The following is a 22,020-nucleotide window of genomic DNA, read 5'->3' as shown; positions in this document are numbered from 1 at the left end:
CTGTAGTTCCAGGCTGGCCTGAAACTCACAGCAGTCTCCTGCCTCTGCCTTCAGAGTGCTGGGATTAAAGGTGTGTGTCACTATGCCTGGCTGAATTCTTTCTCTAGCATTTTTCCTGTCTTAGTGGTTTCCATTGTAGGGAGTAGGAAGGCTGGGAGTAGGTCATGGTGAGTTGTTTCCTCAAATTATTTGTGTTTCTTTGTTGTGTTTTTGCATATCTGTTCCAAGTTTAACTTCTCAATATTTTCTCAATTTTTGTTGGTGGTTCATTTCATTTTCTGAAGGGCCTACTACATCCCACTTCACTAGTGATTTAGTTCCTTTCAGCTATAAAGGATATGCTGCCATAATGCCATCCAATTATTTTTCAGCAACTCTGGTTATGCCTAGCTGTAAAAGATCCCCACCCCCTTTTTTAAATTATACTGTGACCCTAGGTTAAGTTTCCTGTAGAGGATTGATTAGTTAATTGTCAAGCCATGGAGTTGGTACAGGGATTCCTGATCCCAGGGTAGAGTGAAAGGTATGCAGATAAAGGGTATGTTGACTCAGAGAACAGGGAGTGATGGCTTGGGTATAGGGCCCCCTTTACCCAGAGAGCAGTGAGAGGCAAATGCAGGGCCTCCTAGACGAGGGTGCAGTAAGAGGTAGATAAGCATAGAACATGCTGTGCATGGGGAATAGTGAGGAATGGCACAGGTGCAGGGCCTTCTTTACCATGGGAACAGTGAGAGATGACATAGTCACAGGGCATCCTGAACCTGGGATGCAATGATCATTGGGCAAATACAGGGCCTCCTTTTACAAGGACCATCAGTGGTAGTGTGGTCAAAGAGCCTCCTAGTCTGGGGCATGGTGAATGGTAGTGCAGGCACAAGGCCTTCTTTACCAGGGGTGTATGATGTGGTAGACAGGTGCAGGGCTTTCTAGTTCAGGGGTACAGTGAATAATGGGCAGGCTCATGGCCTCCTTTACTAAGGGCTCATGGCAAGAAGTGGCATGGATGAAGGTCCTGGTGGACCTGGGTCATATAAGAGGTGGCAGAAGTATAGCTTCTTAGTTTCAGGGATTGGCAAATGGTGGTACAGGCATAGACCTTCCAGGGTCATATGAAGAGGTGGACAGATACAGGGCTGGCCTGCTGGACCTGGAGCATAGCAAGTGGGTGTAGAGCCTCCTAGTCATGGGGTACAGTGAGTGGTGGCACAGGATCTATTAGGAGACCAGGGAGAGATAATGTGGATACAGGACCTTATGAACCCAGGGCACAGGGAACAGTGGGCAGGGTCAGTGCCTTTTTTATTTGGAACTTGGTGAACAAAGGGCCAATGAATGTGGACACAGGTGCAGTATCCCTTTCCCCAAAGCACTGGAGAGGTGGACAGGCCCACGGCCTCCTAGCCACCAGGTGCAGTGATGGCAGTGCAGGCACAGGCCTTCTGTCCTGAGGTGTGATGAGCACTGGGTGGGTTGAGTTCCTCCTTCACTTGCTACCAGGTGCAGTGATGGCATTGTGAGCACAGGCCTTCTGTCCTGAGGTGTGATGAGCAGTGGGTGGGTTGAATTCCTCCTTCACTTGCTACCAGGTGCAGTGATGGCAGTGCAGGCACAGAGCCTGCTGTCCTGAGGTGTGATGAGCACTGGGTGGGTTGAGTTCCTCCTTCACTTGCTACCAGGTGCAGTGATGGCAGTGCAGGCACAGAGCCTGCTGTCCTGAGGTGTGATGAGCACTGGGTGGGTTGAGTTCCTCCTTCACTTGCTACCAGATGCAGGGATGGCAGTGCAGGCACAGAGCCTGCTGTCCTGAGGTGTGATGGACAGTGGGTAGGTTGAGTTTTTCCTTTACTTGAGATGTGTGGATAGAGTTAGTATGGATATAGGACCTGTTGAGCCCAATATGCAGGGGTGATGACTAGGGTATAGAGTGTCCTAATTCATGGAGCGCAGAAATCATGTAGGACTAAACTAGGCTTTTTGTATCATAAACTTATCTAAAGTTAATATATATATATTTATGGAAGACTAGGTGAACTTCCCCTCCCTTAATTTAAGCCATGTTTTTTTAAAAATGAAAAGCATAGTTGTTTCTAGGTTGCAAAGACCTGTTGGTAGAATTGTCACTCTTGTGACCCTAATAATTATAATAGAAAGGTGTTCCATGGGAGACTGGAAGGTGGCTCAGTGGGTAAAGTTCTTGCTGTATAAGCGTTAAGACTTGAATTTAGATCCCTAGGACCCACATAAAATGTTAGGTGTATTGGCACATGCTTGTAAGCCCAGTGCTTAAGTAGGTGGAGACTGTTGGATACCTAACATTTGTAAGCTAGGTAAGCTAGCCAAATCAGTGATCTCTAGGTTCACTTAGAGACTCTATCTCAAAGAATAATAATAATAAGGTAGAGAGTGACTGAAGAAGATACCCAGCATCAATCTCTGATCTCCATATCCATAGGCACACATGTATACTTATATACCACACACACATTAAGTCTGTTTAAAAAAGAAAGAAAGTATCACATAACATTGCAGTTGGTTTTGAGTCATTCTTTGAGTTGACTAAAAATGCTTCCTTATTGAGCATCCAGGATTCTAAAGGAAATATATAGAAAATCTGGACTATGTGAATAAGCAACTGAGATGACTGTTGTGAAATGTTACACTGAAGTGCTCAGCTCTCACTTGTTTAATGTAGTTACTGATTTCTTTCTAAATTTATGAGCTGTTTTCAAACTAGAGCATTATATTTACCCTCATGGACATGGAAAAGGGGTAGGACCATAATTATAGAGCCCTCTCCCCCCCTGCCCCGAGTTCCTTGGCAACAAGATGCATGAAAAACTTCTCCTTTTTATTTTTTTTGACCTGAGTAAATAGTTCCTTTAAATACTGTTCTGCACTAAGTATCATCTTTTTAGTTGCATTCATGTATGTTTTATCATTCTACAGGGAGTTAAATATCTGTGCATTCCAGCAGCAGATTCACCATCTCAAAACCTGTAAGTATTGTTTTTGTATTATTTGGAAATAATAATAAAAAAATACAACGAGTTCAGGCCAGACTTCAGATAATGCTTCTAAAGAGAAGAATTGCTATATAATAGCAGGGATTTTGCACTCAGTGGTACAAAGGTCCCCAGGTAGATTTCAGACTGTGACAAAAAGCCATGGAATCTCTCATTTTAGTACAAATTGGATCCATCACAAATTTTCCACATGAAGAATTCCAGATAAAGTGTTTCAGCCTAGTCCTGAAGGTCATGAAAAATATTGTAAGAATCCCCAGCATCCTCATAAACTGCATGTTGTTATCAGAATAAGAAGTACAAAAGAGTGTCCATACTGGGAAAAGGATATAGTAAACATGCTTGGATTAGAAAAAGCACATATGCTTCAGTGAATGAAAAACTGAAAGTGATTAAACACTTGATAAGAATCAAGGCCCTGAAGCTGCCGCAAGACTTCCCAAAGGAAAGAAAAAGAACATGTCTAGCACGTGCCTCAAGAGCACGGGGGAGTAAGCAGCACCTGAAGCCCAAGAAGCAGGAACAACAGCAGCTTCAGACTGAAACCTGCAACTTGTTTATATCTAATAGAAAGCATTTTCATTAAATTTTATTTTAAACCCAGTTTAAAAAATATACACTGGGGATGGAGAAATGGCTTAGTGGTTAAGGAGTTTGCCTGCAAATCCAAAGGATCCAAGTTCAGTTCTCCAGTACCCAAATAAGCCAGATGTACAAGGTGGCACATGCATCTGGAATTCATTTTCAGTGGCTGAGGCCCTGGCGCACCCATTCTCCCCCCCCTCCCCCCTCCCTCCCTCTCTCTTTCTCTCAAATAAATAAATAAAATATATTTTTAAAAAATACACTGTACATTTTAGTAGTGCCTGGGCTTATTGAAAAATAAATACAGGACTCTAAAACCAAATAATTAAAGACTTGTGATAGCATGTGGCCATACCAGAACAAGTTGTGACTGGAGGGACCTTGTCATTTTCCAGCCCCACTGTGCAACACGATGAGAGGGATGTTCACATAAAAGGTTTTATTTTAAAAAGAGAACATTAAAAACCAAACCTTCAGCACATCCACTTTTCCTCTAGAAGCAAACCCTTAAAGAAGTTTGAGTTTGGTCTGTTGCTCAGCTGCCCAATAGAAATAGAACATGAAGTACAAATGGAAGCCACACATGTAATTTAAAATTTTTAGGAGCCACATTTTAAACAGAAAAACAAAATGGCAATATTGATTCTAATATTTCACTTAGCCAAATATATTTGAAATATGAGTATTATAATATATACTCAGTATAAAATTCACAAGATATTGACATCCATCCTCTTATACTGTCTCAATAATTTTGTGTACATTTTTGCACTGACAGTTCATCTCAGTTTAGACCACATGAAGCTGCCACATGAAGAGCAATAGCATGGCTTTGGGGTGGGATGGGGCTTTAGAGACCCACAAAAGTTATAGTTGTAATGCTTACTCTTGATCCCAGAGGGATCATGGAATGCATAGGTGATAGTTTTCCTGAGGCCTTGATTTGACTCTTGCAGGTTGAGGTGCTAGGAGGAGCTTAGCCACTCGTACCAAGCCTGGTCTTTTATTTTCCACCTATTTAGGGCTAGATATTAGGTATGAGCATAAGAACAAAATGCCTGAAACCATGTGTTACTTCATCTTATCAGGAAATTTCTGGTAGTGTTTGTGAATTTGGAAGTCTAAAGCTTATCTCAGGGTTCATCCTTCATGGTTCTGAAATGCTGGTACATATAAATCCTACATATGTGTAGCAGGTACTTTCTCAGAGCTGGGACAAAACACACAACCATAAGCAGCTTATGGAAAGAAAGGGTTAATTTTTGGCTTTAGGTTTAGAGGAGAAGTTTCATTCTGAAGAGGTAAAGATGGCAAGAGCAGACAGCTGGGTGTCACATTTTCTCATCAGGAGAGATGGAGAGAAAGTGTGCTGAGTATAGCAAGTAGGGCCCACTTACAACACCCCAAAGCCCTCCCCCAAGTGACAAACCTCCTCCAACATGACTCCACCTTCCAAAGACTCTGCCAGCTGGGAATTAATCACAAACACATGAAGCTATGGGGGACATTTTATGTTCAAACCACCATAATATAAATGGGATGGACTTGTGTTTCCTATCCCAAGTGACTGGATTCTAGAAGTGTTTAGAGGCTTGCAACATTAATCAACTAAATATTTACTATTACTGGAGAGCAGAGAAGTCATAAGTTACGCTGTAACTTTGTGAGAGCTACTTGTTGGAAAAAGATAGGCCTAGAATCCAATGGCTTGGCATGAGAGCAATAAGGTAAACAGATAGGAAGGTGATGTAGTTAGACCAGATAAGGACATAAGTAGCTGAGAAGTTGACACAGAAATGTTCCATCCAGATCAAAGGCTTTTTCAACTTTGACTCTTGTTGCTTCACAGAGAGGTGAGTTGCTGAGATTGAGGAAGGAAGAGGAAAGATTTTACTAGGAAAACAAAAGTAGTACCCTAGCTTGGAAGGAGGGGCAGAACTATTAGAGAACTTCCTTGGTTACTAGTCGTGTCAAGAAACAGAAGTGGTTGGAAGGGCATGGTCTTTACGGAAGGAAGTGAGCCACTGCCTTTCTCCGAAAACCACAGCAATCTTCTGGCTATGTTTTGGTGGCTATTTTTGGAATGGTTGTTTTGCTCTAATCTTGAACCAAGATTCCATCATGCTGCTGAACTTAGCAATACTTGATTGGCAAGAATCAAGATGGAACCCATTTCAGGTATGTGATGTCAGTATACATGTATGGCTATTTGTCCTTGAGCTATCCCAGGACTTCAGTTTTTCTAAGAGCTAAGTGCTGTCTTTGATGTACATGACAATGATCTGATGTAAGCCCTGAATAGTTCTGTATCGTAGATAAGTGAGTACGAGAACTAGGTGTCAGAAAATCTCCTATTTAATTCCACCTATGTTGGGCAAACCATTTTAACTCATTTATAGCTTAATTGTCTCATTTGGAATTGCTGATTTTGGTCTGGAGAGATAGCTCAGCAGTTAAATGCACTTGCTTACAAAGCCTGTTGGCCTGGGTTCAATTTCCCAGTACCCACATAATGCCAGATGCAAAGTGGCACATGTACCTGCAGTTCATTTGCAATGACACTAGGCTCTGGCACGCCCATTCTCATTCACTCTCTTTCTCCCCCCTTGCAAATAAATCAATAAAAATATATGAAAATGCCTACCTTCAGGATTTGTGGAGGCAATATGAACATATGAACATGAATATGTTTATATGAACTTTATACACTTTTTAAAAAAATGAGTTTATTTATACTAAAGTGTATTAACATGTCTTAAGAGTTATAAAGGAGGCAGTTGAAATAACAAGCTTTAGAGACCAGAAATGCCCACCCCAGTGACATACTTCCTCCAGCAAAGCACTACTACCTAAAGGCTCCACAACCTTCCCTAAGCATACCACCAACTGGGGATTAAGTATTCATACAAAAGAGTATTTGGGGGACATTTTACATTCAAACCATCACAGTTGGAAAAAGAAGTCATGGCCGCAATTCATCAAAAGGTATAAAAGATGGGCACTATGCAACTGGGACTCATGTCAATTGGCACTTTTGTAGCTCATTGAAGTAATACTTATTTATTCATTTATTTAGAGACATGGTCTCACGTTATACCCCAGGCTGGCTTTGAACTTACCATGTATCCCATGCTGATCTTGAACTCATGATTCTTCTACTTCTTAAGCCTTTTGCAGGCTAGAATTATAGGTGTATGTCACCATGCATGCATAGCTGAAACTTTTATTTTTACTTTTTTTTTTTTTTTTTGAGGTGCAATCTTGCTCTAGCCTAGGCTGACCTAGAATTCACTCAGTAGTCTCAGAATTTACTCAGACTCACAGCAATCCTCCTACTTAGGCCTCCGAAGTACTGGGATTAAAAGCATGTGCCACCACGGTCAGCTGAAACTTTTATTTTTAATCCACTGATACAACAAGATTGTGCACAAGGACAGCTTTTGCCCACAGCTTTAATAATTTCTGGCTGTATGGAAGTTACATGGAGATTGTTGAATTGTTTGGAACTTTGATTACACTTTGTTGTTTTTTTTTAAGAGACAGACCAGCAAAAAACTCAAGTTCCACAATTTCCACTGGGAAGCATACTGTACTTTTCAAGCTGAGTGTCCTCATCCATTTTCTGCCACTGTAACAGAATATCTGAGATTTGGTAATTAATATGGAAAATAAATATATTTTGTCTCAGTTCTGGAGGCTTTAAGTCCAAGATTAGGTAGTCACTTATGGTGAGAGATTCATTCTGCTTCATAACATAGGGGGAAAATGAAGAGCAAGTGAGGGTATGTGTGGAAGAGGTTAAAAAAAAAAAAGCCACAATGAGGAATTAAGGTTACAACAAATAAATTGATTGGGGAGGAGCACAGTGAAGCAATAGCAGAGAGCTTGAAATATGATGTAATCAAATGATAAACCTAAAGTTGGCAGCCCAGAATGTTTGGCTCTTTATGACCTAACTCATTTAGAGTTCCTGTGTTTATTACTCACTAAATAGTAGGAGCTTACAATGAACCTTCACTTTCTATATCATCAGCTACTATGGGTGGTCAGGACATGGGTGGTCAGGACAAAAATATTTTTAATGCTTTAGATTACAGAAGCAAGAGAAATCATGTTGTGGTGGCTTGAATAGGATATCCCCAATAAACTCATGTGTTCTGAATACTAGGACCCCTGGGGAGATAGAGTCTTGCTGCAGAAGGTATGTTGTTGTATGCGGGCTTAGGGATGATATAGCCCGCTCCACCTTGCCAGAATTCAGCTCAGTCTCCTGATGCTATGTTCTGCCTGCTGTGGCAGAGGTGATGTCCAGCCTCTGCTCATGCTCTGCTTTCTTCTGTCATCATGAAGCTTCCCCTCAAGACTGGAAGTCAACAAAACAAACAACAACAAAAAAAAAACCACACTTCCTTCCATCCGTTCCTTTTGGTCTGGTTCCTTGTTCTAGCAATGAGAAGGTAAACTACAGCACATGTTAATCATATGTGAAGCTTGATCTCAGTAACCCAGTTAGCAACAAGAGCTCTTCAATCTGGCCACATTGAGTTCCTGCTGCCTGATTTTCTGTCTTCAATGACAAAATAAATTCTGGAATTCTCTACTGCTTACTGTTTTAAACTCAGGTATTAACTTCAAAAATTATTTCCAACTTTAAAGTGCTGTATGTCCTAAGTCTTGCATTGGGAACATAGCTCAGTGGTAGAGTGATTGCCCTACTGTGGTAAGACAAATACTAAATATCACTTTCCCTGCATATCCCTCAACCATCAGGAATTCTGGCTGATTATGCTTAGTAGGAGGTGTGTGACCTTTGAGACTTTACTCAGTTGTTAGTCAGTTGCTGTCCAGAAAGGTCAGTTTTCTGTTTTGGCCTTAATCCTCAAGAATTTCCCATATGATCTTCCAGAAACTTAAGATATAGAAACCTGGTTTGAGATAACATTAACACAAAATTTTAATTTAGTTCCCCCAACCACCTAGTCTGGCCAAATCAGGAAATAGAAAAATTCAGTTTCTCAGTGTCCTAAAAACCTCATAGACCCAGGGTGGTGTGTTTTTTCCCTGATTCTGTTCTAACTAGAGGTATTCTAGAGTGGGTTTAAATGCATGCATTCTTAAGTGGCTAATGCTGGTGCTTGATAAATTAAAGTATTTGAAACATGTCTTTGCTTTTAACTCTCTCTCTGAGTTTTCTTAAGTAAGCCATTTTAACCTTATTCTCTATAAACTGCCTATGTAATTGGAGTTTTATAATATTTGATTAATATGAAATGTAAAAGTGGGTTTTGTGAGCACTTAAGTGTATTTGACTAAAAATGATGATATTTTCTAACTTCAGAGACTGATAACCGAGAATGAGATAGTTGAATGCTCAGCCATAAATGAAATGTCTATGTTACCTCATCAGAGCACATCACAGAAGGGAAGAAAAGAATGTAAGAGCTAGGACTGGAGAGATGGCTTTGTGGTTAAGGCACTTGTTTGCACAGTCTAAGGACACAGGTTCTATTCCCTAGTACCCACATAAGCCAGATGCACATGGTGGTACATATGTCTGGAGTGTGTTTGCTGTGTCTAGAAGCCCTGGTATGCCCATTTATATTATTCTCTTTCTCTCTCATAAATAAATAAATTTTGAAAAAGATTGTAAAAGCCAGAGGAAGTGAGGGAGTATTATGGAAGACTGACTTAGCAGCATGACATGGCTGTTGCACTCTTGAATTTATAGCAACTGTGATTACTTGCACAATCTTGTGTAAGATTAGATGTATGAACATCTTGTCATAGAGCATAGGAGTCGTGAGTCCCTATCCGTTCCTGAGGATCTATAGGTAGTTAATTTGTCAATGGTAGAGGCATTTTCTTCAGTTGTGTAGCTACAGGTGAAGTACTCAGGTTGTTGTAAACAACCTGTCATCCATGATCCTGTAAAAATCCCTGATGAACTTCATTGTGTCATAAAAAAAAAAAAAGACATGAAAGTAGAAGGGAGTGGGAGTAATGGGTTGCTGAATATCATGAAAACATACATGTGTTTGAGTTATAATGAAACCCATTCTGTTTAATTAATATATGTTAATAAAAATATTAAGCAGAATTAATATCCTAATTATTTTTTAAATGAATAGTTAGATGTATGTTGAGTTGTATTTGTTCATGCTTGTTTTACTATATACTGATATTTTATAGCTAGATGTCACTAAATAAATCATTCTTCTTTTCGTCTTTGTAAAGTCCAAGGCAGCCCTGTCTTAACCTCTGGAACCCATCGTATTGCATCATCACAATGGTCTTAGTGGCGCTCAGTAGTTTCAGAGTTCAGCAGTTCTTTGTATTTCTTAAGGATTTGTAAATATCATTACATTTGTAAATATCAGCAAACTTTCTGATCTTAGTATACCTCCTTATATTTTTTCCTATGTTTTCTTAAGCTTATCTCATACTCTATACTTCCAACTCCCTTTTTCTCTCACTTACCTTAAAAAAATGCTTTCATTATTAAAGAGCAGTTTTGCAAAATCGAAAGTAAGTGTCCTGTTGACCTTTGCTTCCAGATGGCTCTTGAGGACTTTGCAGCCCTAATGAAATTCTGCTTGTCAAGGAATAAATGAAAATTGTCTGGAAGAGGTGTAAAGAGTATTTCCTGCACAAAGTGTTCCCTCACACAACTCAAAGAGTCCTCCAGTTTTAGATAACAGTGCTCTTATTATATTTATGATGTTGAATTATTTTGTAAAATGTGTTATGCTAAGGAGTTACTTTGATTTTCTTGTTTGTTTTCTAAGTTTGATCTAAAATGACTTTATCTAGAAAAATAAAAGGTATGGTACATGCATCCCACCATTTTTTAATGGTGACAGTGCATCACTGGTGCAGATATGAGCTCTCTGTGTTTAATGCTGGGGTTGGACCTTCAGAGTTGTAGTTGGAGGTGAGGTGCTAGGAGGTCCAGACCAAGTCTTTCCCAGGAAGAAGAAGCTCCCACCATAGACCACTAGACCTATTTACTCTAAAAAATAAAACACATATCTAAGGTACTGAATTTTTCTGGGTTTTTATTTTCTTTAAACTTGGATTCATTTGGAGAAAATAGGAGCATTCTGCATTCCTCTGATCTTTGCTGTCAACACAATCTCATCTGAAACCATTGGCATTGGAGTGAGACCAGCCGGTGACCAAGTATCAGTGTTCCCACTCATGCAAGCAGAGTCCTTCTGAGTCAAAGGCCCAGATCTGAGGAATCACAGCCTGAAGCTGATATAAGAAGTACTCAGTACTCATACATGGCATATGATTTTGTAGCCCCATCCACCATCATTTCTTAGACTTTCACAAGGTCAGCAAGGCCCATCTGGCCACTGATGCAGAGTGAAGGGTTGGGGATGCTAATCAATGAGGAAGAAGGGAACAATTGGCAGATGTCATACTGCTTACTGAATCCACAGCAAGGACATCTTAATGGAACCTTCTGGACCTCACATTGAGATGTCTTCCCAGGATAGTTGGTAGAAGCTGGCACTATTGGGTAAGTTCACACATGCACCCATGGGCCTATTTCCTCTGGATGAGCTTAACCCACTTTCTGCAGACAGAATTTGTAATGTCTTTGTAAGGAAGTAAAGATTAACTGCCAATCAAATGAAGAGCATGAAGAGGGAACTGGTATTCATTGAATTGTGGTGGGATGGTGCTGTGGATTTTTGCTTCTGCTTCAAATTGTAATTGAACAATAGAACCCGAGCCATGGGTATTTCCCAGTATGGAGGTGGTTTAATGACCAGAGCTTGGGCTTATGTCATTAGCTTCCCTGGAAATACCCCTCTCCGACACCCAACACACACATATACTCTCTGAAACACCCAGTTTCAAACCAGAGTAGTAGTGAGCTCTCCCACCTCCTGGCTTTCCTTTGAAAAGTCATTTCTAGGAATATCTGTCTGGGTTGGCCTTGTGCCTGATTGTGTGCATGAGTCAAGTTTCACAGTGGGTTTCTGCATGTTCTACCTGTGGGTATCATCATGGGATGGGATAGCATATGGCCCTGTCACAGATGCCGGCCATGGGACTCTGCAGCCCTTACTCCCAGCACATTAGTTGGCAAGAACAGAATCCTGGACTTATGTTATATCACATGCACCCTCAAAAAAGGGAAGAGCTAGTTTAAGGTAGGCATGTGGACCCCTCCCCAGACCTTGCTAGGCTTCTTTATATACCATTCTGGGTTCAGAGTGGGTGTGGATCTTGCCCGGCCCAGGTGTGACAAGGCTGACTATTGAACTCACATTCAACCCCACAATAGTTAGGAAGCCTGATTTTGTCATGCATGTGGTTTACAAGATCAAAACTAGATACAAAAAGTTGCTCCTAATGAGGCCTCAATGGAGGAATTCAGTTGTCCTCTTTGTAAGACCTTGATGAGCCTGTAGAAGTGACCATGTCCATAAGACGTGGGTGTCTGTGTGCACTCAGAGGTTTTGTTGCCTTTTTTGTCACTGGGTTTTGCAATGTATTCTAAGGTACTCTGCAGTTTGTTCATCTGCCAAGATGGCTGTCACCTACTTCTTTTTGATCTTATGGCTCCTTGTTCTACATGTGCTTATAGACTTAGCACATACAGCAACAAGAAAGAGACCAACCAGGGCTGGAGGGATGGCTTAGCGGTTAAGGCATTTGTCTACAAAGCCAAAGCACCTAGGTTCGATTCCCCACTGCAAATGAACTCCAGACATGTGCGCCCCCTTGTGCATCTGGCTAAAGTGGTTCCTGGAGAATCAAGCCTTAAACCCGGGTCCTTAGGCTTCACAGGCAAGCGCTTAACCGCTAAGCCATCTCTCCAGCCCTGGCTCACAGTTTTTTAAACGACTCAGTTAGTTGCTGATATGAGAAAGAATGCATTTGACTATAAGCAGAATTTCTCACTGACAGTATCTTAGGGAGAGATGTTGCTAGAAAGCATAAGAGTGATGTTTCAAGGCCTGGGTAACCAGATCCTAGCACCCTGCAGGAAACCAGCTTCCCATCCTGATGCTCTTTACCTTGGGATGTCCCTGGCTGTAAGCAGATAATGCAGCCCTGAACATGATGCTTGCAATTGTCCAAAAAGAGGCTAGAGGCAAACACAGATTGCGTCCCCCTCATAGGGAAAGAACGTGTTTTCCAGAAATCTTCTCTGTGGTGGTTTGAATAGAATAGATGGCCCCCAATATATTCAGTTCTTTATTGTTTGTAGTTTGCATCTGCTGGCTACCTGGCTGGAGGCAATGTCACTGGGTGATCTTAAGGTGTGGTGGTGGGTTTCAGATTTCAATCTAAAGATATGCAAAGTGTGCCTAGCTGGAGTTCCTAAAGTGTGCTATGGCTTTTGACCTTTTAGGCTTGCACTTCGCTCTCTCTGTTTGGACCTGTGAAGGCAGGCCAGCTTCTTCTGCCATTATGGAACTACCCCTGGATCTGTAAGCTTCAATAAATCCCTTCCTCCATAACTGTGCCTGATCTGGAAGTTTATGTCAGTGAACCTGAAGCTGTCTACTACATTCTCCCATACCCTTCTCTTCATTTCTGTGTACTCAGAGTTGGAATAAGACAGAATTATCTAGTACCAGGCATTGGAACAGGGCCATACTTTGCCACAATTTCAATGCTTCTAGGTCAGAAGGCTTCATGGGTGACTGCAGGTCATTTGTTTTGCTTGAGTGTTCTACCAGCACCAATCCTGCCCTCCTGCTATAGCCTCCAGATACACACACCGTACCTGAAGGCCATGCTCCCAGATCATCAGGTTCCCTCTGTACTGTGCCTTAGCCATGCACTCAGCTTCACTGCCTGCTAGTCTTATGGGCTTCCACACTGTTGATTCTAAGCTTCAGATTTTAATACTATAGCAAGAACACCTTGTTGCCTCCTATGTGACAAGCCAGTGTTTAGGAGCAGAACTGCTGTTGTCTGAGCTACTTGTGTGCTTACATCTGGGCATTTCCCCTACAGTGTCACCAGAAACTGGTCTTGCATGCTTGCTAGAGACTTCACATAGCAAAATAGTGTCCTTGGATTCATTTACTTGGACTTTCTACTTGTGGTTGTTGGTGGGCATGGGCATGTGTGGTGTGTACCCACTTACTATGTTGGAAATGTCTCCTACCTCTTGCAGAGTTTGCACAGCATACAGGTTGGTATGTGTTGCCTCATCTTAGTATTCCTGCTTTCTGTGTTGTCCCTCCTAGGCCACACAGAGTGACAGGGCAGGGGTTGGAGATAAAATTTCTATTTTTCTCACAGCTTTTAAATGACAAGAGCTACCAAAGTTCTGGAAGATTATTGCAGCCAATGATTCTAGGCTTTTTCAGACTCTCAGAAGTAAACTAGCTTTTAAGACTTGGGAAGCACATACAGTGTGGATACTTCTTGGATCACTGTAGCTGTGTAAAGTTCACAGCTAGTATCAGGGGCCCTGGTGATGCTATGAATCTGAATTAACAGGGGGTGCTAAGCAGAATTGACCAACCCCTGCCTCTCTAGTCACTGTTAACTCTATTTTAAAGAAGGCTTTAAAAAAATTATGAGAAATTCTGATGATTGGAGGCCTTTTCAGGCCTCTGTATGCCAGTGAAAGTAGAGGCAACTCTGGCTCCAGATAGTGTTTGCCTAGCTCTGAAAGGGGCAGACTCGAAGACCTCTCAAGAAATGTCATATTTTCCTTTTCATTGCATGTTGAGTATTGAATGTCACTTTTCCCTCTCTCTCTTTATCTAGAACAAGACATTTCAAAGAAAGCATTAAATTCATTCATGAGTGCCGACTCCAAGGCGAGGGCTGCCTTGTTCATTGGTAGGTATGATTTTCATGAAAAATGTTCTTGGCATATTTTTATTTAAATTTTTTTCAATGTGTATGTATATGTGTGTTATATTTGTGTACATGTGAGTTCAGGTATGTGCATGCCATGGCGCGCATGTAGATATCACAAAATAACTTTCTGGTTTCAATCCTCACTTTCCACTACATTTGAGACAGGGTCTCTTGTTCTCATTGTTCACTGTGCTGTGTTCAGTAGGCTAGATGACCTGAGCTTTCAGAAAATTCTCCTGTCTCTACCTCCCATATCGCTATTAGAGTGCTAGAATTACAGAAGCTCATCTCAGCTTCTGGATTTTACATGGGGTCTGGGGTTCTTCCTTCAGGTATTCAGCATATATGGCAAGCTCTTTATCCACTGAGCCATCTCCCCATCCCTAGCTTGATTTTTTTTATCAGTGTTTTTATGTATGTGATTTAATTGTTTCATCTTCTAGCAGTGCTCTCTAAACGCTGAACCTCAAATGCATACTGCACTCCTCCCCTGCTCTGTGTTAGCCCTCATTTACTTTTGCCGAAAGAGAACTCTCTAGTTGGCTTTTGTTTTTGTTTTTCGCTTTACTGGCTGATAGGATTTTTAGAGGTTGCTATTGAGGTTAGTGAACACCAGACATCACCTTTTACTAGCCTGCCTCTCACATTTCATCAGAACAGTTTCCTGTGGGTCAGATAGTTCTGTTAGGCTTATAACAGAGCTTTCAGTGCCTTTCCAAAGCTCCTTTTCCTTCTTCAGACTTCTGGTTGCAATGGTGGGAGTTCAGCATTGCATTTCTGCATCACCAATATAACTGTCTTTCCTTATAGATTGGGCCCATTCTCTGTTTGGCTTAGTACTTGGCTTTGAAATGATCAAAGTAGACTAAATACCTCATTGCCAATGATCTACCTGCAGCCTGCTATACTTTGTGTGGATATAGAGTCAGTGCTCCATGTCCATGGGTTCCAAATCCATGAATTTAATCAACTGCCAACTAAGAATATTCAGAACACTCTGAGTAATCATAGCCTTCCTATGACTGCCTAAATTTGCATATACATTTAATGTGCCTTCCCAGCTTGGTGAGGATAACCACCAACCAATAGTTACAGCCTGCAAGCACCCAGACTGTGGCCTTGAAGCATGTAGTGCTACTTTAGTCTCTTACTCCGGCACAGAACTGTGCTTGAGTATATTGATAAGAGTACAAAAATAAGATTTGTGAAGGGCCTCTGAATCCTATAGGCTTTTTTTTTTCAGTGCTTTTTTTCAGTCCTGGGGCATCCAAGACCTTGAGAATGATAGACAAATACTCTGCCACTGAACCTCACCTCATTTCCAACCCTTTCATTAGCTTTAAATATCATAGATTTAGCCTTCATATATGATAACCTAAGAAAACTAGACTTTTGAAAACTGTAAAGCCTTCCAAAGTAATGCAGGTTGTGGATGAAATACTTGCATAAGTCTTGGAAGCCACAAGTCCCCTCTGTGTGTTGCAATTTGTCTATTATCTGGAGAAATGGGAACTGTCCAAGTCACGAATTCAGGAGCAAAGCCATAGCCTGTAGAAAATTCATGAAAATTAAGGCTGAAATGCCTGTAAGGTGCCTGTGATTCTAATAAATGCAGTAAAGGTGCATTCTTGTTAGGTTTCTAAGTGATTTGGTAAATCCTGCTTGCTTTCCAAGAGTAACCCAAAGAAGGAAGACTCTCAAATAAAGTCCTCCAGATTTGCTGCAAATGGGCAGCAGATCTGCAGTACACATGTGGCTTTCTTGGCTCTGCAGTCTAGCTGGTGTCTCCAGGAGCGTCACTCTGGTGATTGCATACATCATGACCATCACTGACTTTGGCTGGGAAGATGCCCTGCACACTGTGCGTGCAGGAAGGTCCTGTGCTAACCCCAACTTGGGCTTCCAGAGGCAACTTCAAGAGTTTGAGAAGCATGAAGTGTACCAGGTAAGCTGTTCTTGGGAGGTTTTTCATATGTAGACAACTGCCCTGGGCCATGACCTTATACTTAGAATCATGGCGATTGTATTTGAAAGTTCTACAGAAGACATCAGGTCCACCCCTTCTTCGACCTCCACCACTCACTGAAGAAGGTGTTCCCAATACCCTGTGCCTTAGCTCCCAGCAAAGAATCTTACCCTTCAGTGTTTTCATTATGCCTAATACTCCATATCAGCTTGTCTCTGTCTTTTTGGATGAAGTTATCGTTTTCCTGATTTGTTTTATTTCTTTTTTGCTTTGAATTAGTTTCAGCCTTCAAATTACTAAAGATATAGCCAATCAAGTGAGGGTAATAGGGAATACTTTCCAACACTAGTCATGTATACTCAAAATTTAGGCTCTTGATTGACATAAAACAGGTTCACCTCTTTTCAAGATTATTCTGAATTGTAAACATTCTCTTTCCCAGTTTCCCCACTGGGTTTCTCTCTTCAGTCCTGGTTGTTACAGAGAGACAGCACAAGAACACATATTTCTTGCATCTGTTGAGGACACCTCAGCAATAGACAGCAACTGTTCCAAGTCTGCCAAGTAGATGCATAGTTCATCTTAGTCATGCCATGAGGCCAAATCTTTGAAGGAAGGAATAATTATTTCTCTTACTTGACTCTGGCTACCAACCACAGAACTGTGATTGTCCAGTACTCTTTTATTTATTTTATATATGGTCACTTCATCATTGACTAACATGTAAAAATTACTAAGAATACATTTGTGTGACATTTGGGATTTATTTCTGACTTCTCTAGTATCGGCAGTGGCTAAAGGAAGAATATGGAGAGAACCCTTTGCAAGATGCAGAAGCAGCCAAAAACATTCTGGGTAAATATAAAGAGCAAGGGCATATGGAGCCCCAGCCTGGCACCAGGCGGTGGAGCAGCTTTTCAACTCTGCCTCCTCTGACCTACAGTAACTACCTGACAGAGACTTAACAGAGAGATCTGGCACTTTCCTTCCTGCCTCCTGCCATGGGTCTTCTGGGTCACCTGTGGGCTTCTTGAGATGGTATGCTGGTGTGCTGGCTCCTGCATCAGAGGACTGCAAAAGGAGGCCACGTGATGGACCACTCAGGGCTCCTTTCCCTTCAACCTTACCCAGCCCTGTGCCAGGCCTTTTCACTCTGCCCAACTTTGCTCTAATCTTTACCTCACCTGAGCTTGCTGTATCTGGGATGCTACTGGGCTGCTGTATACTATTGTGTTTGTACAAGTATGTGTGTACATACAAATGGTACATGAGCAAATGAGTGTGCATGTGTGGGAAGGTGTGTGCTCAGGAGTCTACAAGTCTGTGCACATGTGAATTTGCCTCTGAATGCCCAAGGGTCTACCAGTGTGTTGATTGTGAGAAAGTGGGCACATTAATGTCTTTGTGTGTGAACTCTTTCATGTTGGAAGGTACAAAACCGTGCTGCCAGGATTGGTATAGCTACCTTTCTATTCAACTCCACAGGGAAGGCATTTGAACTTGACCTATGAAAAGTTGTTCATGAGTAGTAGTTGGTACTTGTGAGTAGACAGTCAGGAGAACTCCAGAGCATGAGGCATGAGCAGCTAAAAGTAGTAGCCTATCTCAGAACCTGGGATGTTACAGAGGGAAGAAGGGATCGGGTCCTTTCTGAAGGTAGGTGGCTCCAGCCACTCTGGAAGGGGTGTGTGTGTGTGTGTGTGTGTGTGTGTGTGTGTAGCAGAGAAAAAGGCTTCTGAATATTGTATAAGTGTGTCAGCCCTATGCTTCCTCCTTCCAAAAATCAAGGACCCCCTTCCCAGTCCATTATGTTCCTGAGTTTTACGTGTTATCTGTTCTTTGTGACAACAACTCCATTTGAGTTCCATGGTAAACTTCAACCAAAGTTACCCTGTACTGGAGGCTGTCATGTCTCCTGTCCCCTTCATTTACTCCCATCTCTTGCTGGTCTCAATTTGCAGGGGTCCTTTCTCAGGTTTGCATGCACATGCAGGAATTTTAAAGAATATTTTATTAAGCACTGTAACCATTTTTATTTTAAAATCCCTGGACATTAATTAGGTTCCTTATTAATTTATATTGGAACTCAGCTACTTCCTTAATTTTTGAGGGATAAGAATGATTCTTTGTTATTCAAGTCAATTCTGCCTTGTAATTGAATATGTTGGGTCATCATTGTTTTGAAGCCAAAGGGAAAGGTAGTAATATCATCTAGCTATTTAAAATTTCCAGTTTAGGGGCTGGAGAGATGGCTTAGTGGTTAAGCACTTGCCTGTGAAGCCTAAGGACCCCGGATCAAGGCTTGATTCCCCAGGACCCATGTTAGCCAGATGTACAAGTGGGTGCACACGTCTGGAGTTCGTTTGCAATGGCTGGAGGCCCTGGCGCACCCATCCTCTCCCTCTCCCTCTCCCTCTCCCTCTCCCTCCCCCTCCCCCTCTCCCTCTCCCTCTCCCTCTCCCCCTCTCCCTCCCTCTCCCTCTCCCTCTTCCCTTCCCTCTCCCCCTCCCCCTCCCCCTCCCTCTCTCTCTCTCTTTCTCTCTCTGCCTCTCTCTCTGTCTGTCACTCTCAAATAAAAATAAACAAAAAGTATATATAAAATTTCCAGTTTAGGTTTCCATAATGCTTTCTGGTGTGTCACGAGAGCATCCTCAGCTCACAGTTTGGAGCCACAGGCATCCTGAGATTCTACACTATTCAGTGTCCAGACCCTTTTACCAATTCTTATTTCTTAAGCATGCAAAGCCACATGAATTAAAACATACATTCAATCTGTCCCTAAAAAGATGTTGCAATGTGGTTTCTCTGAATCCCACTACATAAAGAGCCCCTGAATAAAAACAATTTTTCCATTCAGGTAGAGGGTGACAAAGTGAGCTGTTGGGGACCTAGGAATATGAAGTTGCCAACTCTGTGTATGTGCATGTGCAACCAGAAAGGAAAGGTAGCCATAGAATCATTGTCTTCAACTAAAAGAGTTGTCCTATGCAATACCTTTTCCCTTAACCAAACAACAACAACAACAAAAATGTAATCATACTAGCAGAAAAACTAGTTAGAAGTGCTGAGGGTGCACTTATTGGTAGAGTCCTTGCTTAGCACAGGCAAAGCCCTGACTTTGCAAAACTAACTCCAGCACTTCAAACAGAAAAGAAAGGGGCTGGAGAGATTGCTCAGTGGTTAAGGTACTTGCCTGCAAAGCCTAAGTACCCATTTCCCCAGGCCAGATATACAGGTGTCTGGAGTTTATTTGAAGTGGTTGGATCCCTTGGTATGCCCATGCTCTCACTTTGTATCTGCTTCTCTCTCTCTCTCTCTCTCTCAAATAAATAGATAAAAATATTTTTAAGGGCTGGAGAGATGGCTTAGCAGTTAAGACATTTGCCTTCAAAGCTAAAGGACCCAGGTTCGATTCCCTAGGACCCACGTAAGCCAGATGCAGAAGGGGCACATGCATCTGGAGTTCATTTGCAGTAGCTAGAGGCTCTAGTGTGCCCATTCTTTTTCTGTCTGTCTTCTCTCTATCACTCTCTCTGCTTGCAAATAAATAAATAGTTTAAAAAATATTTTTAAAAAGAAAAAAGTAAAACAACAAAAGTAGGATATTATAGTAAATGTTTAAATATGTATACACATTTATGAACAACTACATATACTTCTGTAAGTTTTGAAATATTTAAATTTGTGTTGCCAGCAATGTTCTTTCTCCACAGCCACCCCGGGAATTATGAAGTACTGGGCGTTTCTCAGAAGACTGTAATGTACCTGAAGTTACTGAAATATTGCAAAGTTCAGAGTAGTGCTGCCAAAAAGAAAAGTGATCTAGAGCCTATTTTTAAGTAATCAGTAATGATTTATAAGTTTGTTTTTCATTTTATATGGAACCCATATATAATCATGTTGGAATATGTTGATAACTGAGGAGATTGTTAGCAAGAGAAAATATTTTTAACTTGACTGTTGTGGCTGTGTTTACCAATCTGACTAATGCTCACAGAATAATCTTAGCCCAGTTGTACTGTTTTGTTTTGCTTCATAGTTGTAATTGCTTTCACAAACAGCTTCCCAGGAAAGAATCTAGTACCTGGGAAATGTGCAGTGTGAGCTCTGTCCTTATGTTCTTACATTCCCAAGCTTGGGGGGGGCATATCTCTTGGTGTGTGTTTCATCCATTATTTGTGTTTACCATGGTGTAATTTACCAAAAGATACAGTTTTGTTAATAAAGGCCTACATAACCAAGTTCATCATCATGTGCAGTGTCTTCTTCCTTAGGTGACATGTAAAAGTCACATGTGTTTGTCTGTGAAGTATCATAAAGCACTATTGAAACTGCCTTGGTCTTGGCTCCAAGGCTATGCTTCCCTTCATAAGGTAGTACAGCACATACTACAAAGGACACAAATAAAAAATGTTTATGGGTGGGGTATCTAGTGGCTCCATACCTAGTACAAAGGAAAAGGGGGAGAGAGGAGGAAAGGGAGGGGAGGGAAAAGAAGGAAAGGAAAAGGAAGGGAGGAGGAAAAAAGAAATGAAGGAAAGAAGGAAGAGAAAGAAAAGAAAGAGAAAAACTGTCCTTCAGCAAAGGTTGAAAAAATTTCAGACACTGAAGTTATACTTTACCTGCAAAATAAAGACCAAATATTTGTCATCTCTGGAATTGCAATATATAACACCGTAATACATTTCCCAGGTATTCCATGAAAATTTGCCCTGTGTTACTTAATATAATTATTCAAATTCTTTATTCAACTCTTAATGCAAAGAAACTCAAAACTGACTTGAACAGCAATTTAAGGCCAGTAACTAAATATGTCTTATCTAAATGTGGTAGAATAGACGTTTTGCTTAAAGGAAAGGCAGATGAGTTTAGGAGTTGCTACATGTGGGCTTTGACTAGAGGAGGCAGGCTTGACACAGGTTCTGCTTCTATTACCTAGAAGCTTCTGGCATCCAGGAGAAAGAAGTATGTGCTGACAGTAGTCCCACTGGGAGTGAGGGGACATTTAAGACCATAAAATAACCTTAAATATGAAAATGTGGATACTTTCTTAGTGGGTACTATGAACAGGAAGTATCCAAGATGTTTCATGTACCAAACAAGGAGCTCTGGGTATGTCTCCCAAGCCCACCTGTGGAAATATAGAGACACTGAGGAGGCAGAGGTCAGATTCCAACACTGTCCCATAGAAAGTTCATATGTACATGGGAATGAGAAAGCACAGTGGGTTCTATGGCCACAAACCGGTGTCAGCACTACTGGGACCTGAACCTGCTGTATCTGGACCCAGAATCGGTGATCAGGGAAGGTAGGAGAAACTACTGTCTATGAAGAGGAGTTTAGCCAAACAGCTGTGCCCTGCCAGAAGAAAGCCACACCCAAGACAGCAATGTCAACACACTGTTAAAACCTAAAACTCCTATTTACCTACCCTCACCCTTGTAACTTTCTAGGTAGCCGTCACTCCTGGCCTTTATGTGGAAGCTCTCTTGCCCTAAGATGGCATTGACCCTACCTAGTCTAGACACCAGAGTCAATGCATCTGTGTTTTAACTGTCACCTGTCACTCGAGATCAGGTATGGGATATTCTACTTGAAGAA

At 41.5% G+C, this 22,020-nt stretch overlaps 1 protein-coding gene across 4 annotated transcripts in view; it reads left to right on the top strand.

The window, feature by feature from the left end:
* The window catches only part of Dusp22 (dual specificity phosphatase 22), a 69,411-nt gene extending 48,751 nt beyond the window's left edge, over window positions 1-20,660 (top strand). For 2 of the 4 annotated variants that reach the window (XM_004666178.3, XM_045136699.1), the window contains exons 4-7: window positions 2,947-2,996; window positions 14,358-14,432; window positions 16,227-16,398; window positions 17,202-18,771. In XM_004666178.3, coding sequence (XP_004666235.1) covers window positions 2,947-2,996; window positions 14,358-14,432; window positions 16,227-16,398; window positions 17,202-17,384 — 480 coding nt within the window. In that variant the 3' untranslated portion in view covers window positions 17,385-18,771. Of the gene's footprint in view, window positions 1-2,946; window positions 2,997-14,357; window positions 14,433-16,226; window positions 16,399-17,201; window positions 18,772-20,132 lie in introns of those variants that run through there. The other 2 variants (XM_045136700.1, XM_045136701.1) reach the window with 2 other exon arrangements.
* The last annotated feature ends 1,360 nt before the right edge of the window (window positions 20,661-22,020 follow it).

The sequence above is a fragment of the Jaculus jaculus genome, chromosome 17, assembly GCF_020740685.1.
Source record: "Jaculus jaculus isolate mJacJac1 chromosome 17, mJacJac1.mat.Y.cur, whole genome shotgun sequence".
Taxonomy (NCBI): Eukaryota; Metazoa; Chordata; class Mammalia; order Rodentia; family Dipodidae; genus Jaculus; species Jaculus jaculus.
The sequence above is the reverse complement of the archived record's forward strand: the minus strand, read 5'-3'. Positions and strand labels throughout refer to the sequence as shown.